The 4,897-nt window shown below is 45.5% G+C and overlaps 1 protein-coding gene across 1 annotated transcript; it reads left to right on the top strand.

Moving 5' to 3' along the window:
• The first annotated feature begins 760 nt into the window (after positions 1–760).
• LOC136513362 (scarecrow-like protein 9) lies at positions 761–4,568 on the top strand. The gene is made up of 2 exons (XM_066507363.1): positions 761–1,116; positions 2,309–4,568. Exons 1-2 carry the CDS (start codon positions 761–763, stop codon positions 4,566–4,568), a joined length of 2,616 nt encoding a protein of 871 aa, XP_066363460.1.
• Positions 4,569–4,897: the final 329 nt, after the last annotated feature.

Below are 4,897 nucleotides of genomic sequence, written 5' to 3'. Positions count from 1 at the left end.
CGGCTCGGTTGATAACCCCAACTACGATGGCTCCACATATCCACTACCATGGGTCTCTAGGATGTAGCTTCTCTTCAAGCTGCACCACATGTCTGAAGATCAACAAGTTTGGTATGCAGCTTTTCATCTCACAGGCGCAGGGCACCTCTGGTTCATCCGCTCGACAAAGGATGCACCGATGATTGAGTGGGCGCTCTTTGCATGATGCATCCTCCGTGACTTCGGTCCGCCAATTTGCCAGGACACGCTCAACGACCTCGCACCGCCCAAGCACACCGTCATAGTGGACGACTACATCAACAACATCGCCGCGTACATGCTACATGTCGGCATCGCTAGCGAGCTTCATCAGATCAACCTCTTCACCTTTGGCCTACAAGATGCACTTTGGACGACAGTCGCCCAACACCACCAACGAGAGATGGAGATGGCCATTGCTCTGGCACGTGCAGAGGGGCATCTCGCACCTACCACCACCAACGCCACACGAGCCATCCCCGACATCGACGCCAACTCTGACTACGTGCCACAGCAGGAAGGGAATGCCCCGCCAGGCAGGAGGGAACGGGCCTCACCGTCGGCCGCCGACCACACCATCCTCGCATAGCTCCACCTGGCTGCCACGGATGAGCGCGAACTCCATATCATCTTCGCCACCATTGAAGTCCATGCAGCGGCCCCAGCTTGGTCGCTCCAACACAACATCATCTTCTACAACAGCCGCTACTACATACCAGCGACTTCTCCCTTGCTGTAGGACATGCTGGAATCTCTGGGGACGACGACCCCCCCATCTTCTAGCGTCGGCCTCCACCTGGCAACATCTACACCAACAACTCAGGCATTCCAATCGAGCATCCTTCTAATAGAAGACTGGCCACACCACATACTATCGTCAGCAACGGTCATCTTCTTCGACAACAACGGTCAACAATTCCTCACTATTGAGGACATCTACATCAACAGGCAGCACGCTCGTGGTCACCCACTCATCTCTACAGCCGACTACAACACGGGCGACCTCCTCTTCGGTACCCTGGAGCACTTGACTACAACACCCCCGTCAGCAGTCACTTCAGCATTGTGTAGGTGCATAACAGGACAAGTCGATGCAAGGCATGTATACATGTTTCCATGGCCTCCAAGGGTCATGCAGGTGCTACACTTCACCGGAATCCTTCCCGGTGCCACACTCACTACAGCACGCCACGCCCATGGACCATTAATAGGATCGGGAACCTACAACTACTACATCTTTGGCTACATCGGCCCTGCCATTACTGCTTCGAGTTCTCTGCCAACGACATCAACGCTGATTAAATGCACGACACTCTGGGCATCTCCTTATCCGTATAGAGGACATACCTTGGGGTAGCAAGCTTCAGCTTGATGACATCAACGACTAGACGGTGATCCAGCGCGAGGACGCGTTGTCTGGAGAAGGGGGGAGAGATGTCAGACGCCTAATGGAGGATCCAGGGGAAGGGGCCACAGGACCAGGAAGGGCCTAGGCCGGCCACACCCTGGCCAACCGTGCCACAAGAGGGGCGGGCCAAGGGATGGGGCGGCCTCTCGCCATGCCGCCGCCGCCCATATCCTGGAGAATCTAGAATAAAGGAAAGAAATAGGAAAGAACAGAAATAGGATCAATCTAGGAAATAAGATTAGATGGGATTTGATAGTAGTTTACTTAAGATGCAAGTCTATCCAGGACTATAAATATAGGACCATTGTACTCATCTCATGTAAAGAAAGAAATAGCCTCAGGCTTTCCCTATCCCTCCCCTCTCTCCCTGCGCCTCCTCTCCCTGCAGCCACCCTCCTCCCTAACCCGAGGCCCACAGCCCCCTCAGCCCTAGCCGCCGCTCCCTAACCACCCCTCCCAGGAGGACTCTTACAAAAAGCTTTGTTTAATTTACTTGTTGAACTCAAAAGTTTGAAGACACACCCTTCTGAGAAAAAAAAGTTTTTTTGTGGGTTAGAAAAAAAGGTTTAGCAAGCTCATTCTCTTCAACCTAATTCTTGTGCTTGGATTGGGCCTTTTACACTCCTAAAAAAAATCCTGAAAATCAAACTGCTCTGACTAGCTAGGAGACTGATACTCCATAGTCTACATGCATCATATATATACTATATATAAGTATGTAACTAATGTGATACAGTGCATATTTTCAGAATTTCTCTTCCTAGAGATTATTAACGAATTATAGTAGTCAGTACTGATAATTAAAAAAAAACTAGAGTACAAGGATATATGACATAGTTTGTTATCTGTTTCCATTTGACATATTAAGTTCATTATTTACAGGGAACTTGAGGGGACTTGCAAAGGACTGTCTGACTTTTGGCAAGGATCAAGAACCCCATCAATGGAGTTCAGCGACAAATCTAGTTCTGACTTTGAGGATTTCCAAAGCAACATGTCGTCTACTTCTGGGTTATATGCCTTCGTTGATCCAGCCAATGAGTCAAATGATTTGGAGTTATTTTTGGACCAACCAAGATCCATGCATCATCATCCTCCTGTATCAAATACTTTTAATGATAGTGACCACATTACAACGAGCACCTCCTATTCGAGTGCAACAGATGGCCCTCAGTTCTGCGACCTCAGTAGCAATGCGGCACCAGATTGGTATGGCACCAGTGTGGCAGACTCTTCTAATAACAGTTGGATCAACTCAGATATAACCATCAACTACTTAAACAAGCTGTTGATGGACGAGGACAATGACGACAAGGTAAAATTACATCATGGAGAGCACGCCCTTAGAGCTATGGAAGAGCCTTTCTATAGAATTCTTGGACAAAACAATCCAGCTTATCCTGAGTCACCATCACTTTGTAGCTGTGGTCATCTGAATAACCTCGATGACAGCATCAACAAGTCTTCCGGGTTGTCATGCAGTAGCTGCTCTGTTGCTATTGACTCGAGTAATAATCATTCTAATCACAACTTGCAAGCTTTCGAAGCTCCATGGAGTTTGTCTGACATAGTCAAAGAGACAAAACGTTCCACTGATGGTACACGAAACATGGAGCTTGGTGTGAAAATTGATGGCCTCTCAATAGCTGAAAAGCGTAGGCGAGATAATCAGTCACTTCAGGTAAATGCTGCAGATACGAGCAAGCATGCATCATCTGAGGTTCACAGTGGATATTACTCGCGTACTGAAGATTCTTATTTGTTAGAAGCAAGGAGTAGCAAGCAGGTTGCCTTTTCATTCAATGGGCCAACCCGAGATGAGGTGTTTGACAGGGTTCTACTCTTCTCTGAGCATAAACCTACGGATGAAGCTATTGTTTTGCAAGAAATGGTAACAAACAAATCAACCGGACATTCACAGAATGAACAAGGAAGAACATCATCTCGGCGGAAGACAGGAGGAAAGAATCAACAGAAGAAAGAGGTGGTGGATCTAATAACCATTCTTATCCATTGTGCACAAGCAGTATCTGTGAATAACCATACCTTAGCAAATGACATGCTGAACATAATAAGGCAACATTCCTCAATAACTGGGGATGATACCCAGAGGCTAGCATTTTGTCTAGTGGACTGCCTTGAGGCGCGATTAGCTGGAACTGGGAGTCATCTGTATCGCAACTTGGTCACTAAAGTCATCAATCCTATGGGCATTTTAAAGGTATTCCAGTTGTCTTTAGCGGTAAATCCTTTACTGAGGGCATCATTTTATTTCTCAAATAAGACAATCCTTGATGTCTCGAAGGGAAAATCTAAGGTGCACATTATCGATTTTGGCATTTGCTTTGGTTTTCAATGGCCATCACTGTTTGAGCAACTCGCAAAGAGGGAAGATGGGCCACCTAAGGTTTGGATCACAGGTATTGAGCTACCAAAGCAAGGATTTCGACCAAATCAAATGAATAAGCAGAACACGGGACAGCGATTAGCTGATTATGCTAGCATGTTCAATGTGCCTTTTGAATATCAAGCAATAACATCAAAGTGGGAAACCATATGTATAGAAGATCTCAACATTGAGGAAGACGATGTGCTGATAGTCAACTGCATAGACCGAATGAAGAATCTGGGAGATGAGACACTATCCATAAACAGCGCAAGGAATAGGGTTCTTAATACCATTAGAATGATGAAGCCAAAAGTTTTTGTGCATGGAGTAGTGAACGGATCATACGGTACACCCTTCTTTTTAACACGTTTTAAAGAAGTCATGTACTACTACTCTGCATTATTTGATATCTTTGATAAAACTGTTCCACGAGATAATGAGACAAGAATGTTCATAGAGAGGGGCATCTTTCAGTGCCAACTTCTCAATGTCATCGCATGTGAAGGATCCGAAAGGATTGAGAGGCCAGAGAATTATAAGAAATGGAAGTCAAGAAACCTGAATGCTGGCCTTGAGCAGCTCCCACTGAATCCAGACATTGTGAAAGTAATAAGAGAAATGGTGGGAAAATATCACAAAGATTATGTTATCAACGAAGATGATCAATGGCTACTACTGGGATGGAAGGGAAGGATACTGAATGCAATATCCACATGGAAACCTAGTGAGTTATCTGATGGCGACAAGATTTAAGAAGCTTTCTAGTACAAGCAGAGGCTTGACAATTCTATGTATCAATGTTCTAAACTTATGATGTATTTTTAAGCTTTTTACTGTGTGGTAATGCATTGCAATTGGCTAACTAGTTCGACATAAATGGGCTTCCAAAGTGCAACACATTGCATAGTGGCAGTGCTGCTTTTAAACATTTGAATTTGTGTTGCCAATATATCCTTTCTTACCTACAGAGCTAATTTTTTCGATTTCGTTTCTGTCATATATAATCTATGGTGTTTGCATTACACCTCAAAATGTTGCCTGCTGGAGTGCTGGTGGGACGAATTCTGCATAAGTTTAATTCT

Source organism: Miscanthus floridulus, chromosome 2, assembly GCF_019320115.1.
Source record: "Miscanthus floridulus cultivar M001 chromosome 2, ASM1932011v1, whole genome shotgun sequence".
Taxonomy (NCBI): Eukaryota; Viridiplantae; Streptophyta; class Magnoliopsida; order Poales; family Poaceae; genus Miscanthus; species Miscanthus floridulus.
Note: the sequence above shows the minus strand (reverse complement) of the source record. Positions and strands in the feature narration are given on the sequence as shown.

Coding starts and splice junctions, on each gene's coding strand:
- LOC136513362 (XM_066507363.1), top strand. CDS start 761: ATGCTGGAATCTCTGGGGACGACGACCCCCCCATCTTCTAGCGTCGGC. Junction 1,117..2,308: donor ACAGGACAAGTCGATGCAAG/GCATGTATACAT, acceptor CATTATTTACAG/GGAACTTGAGGGGACTTGCA.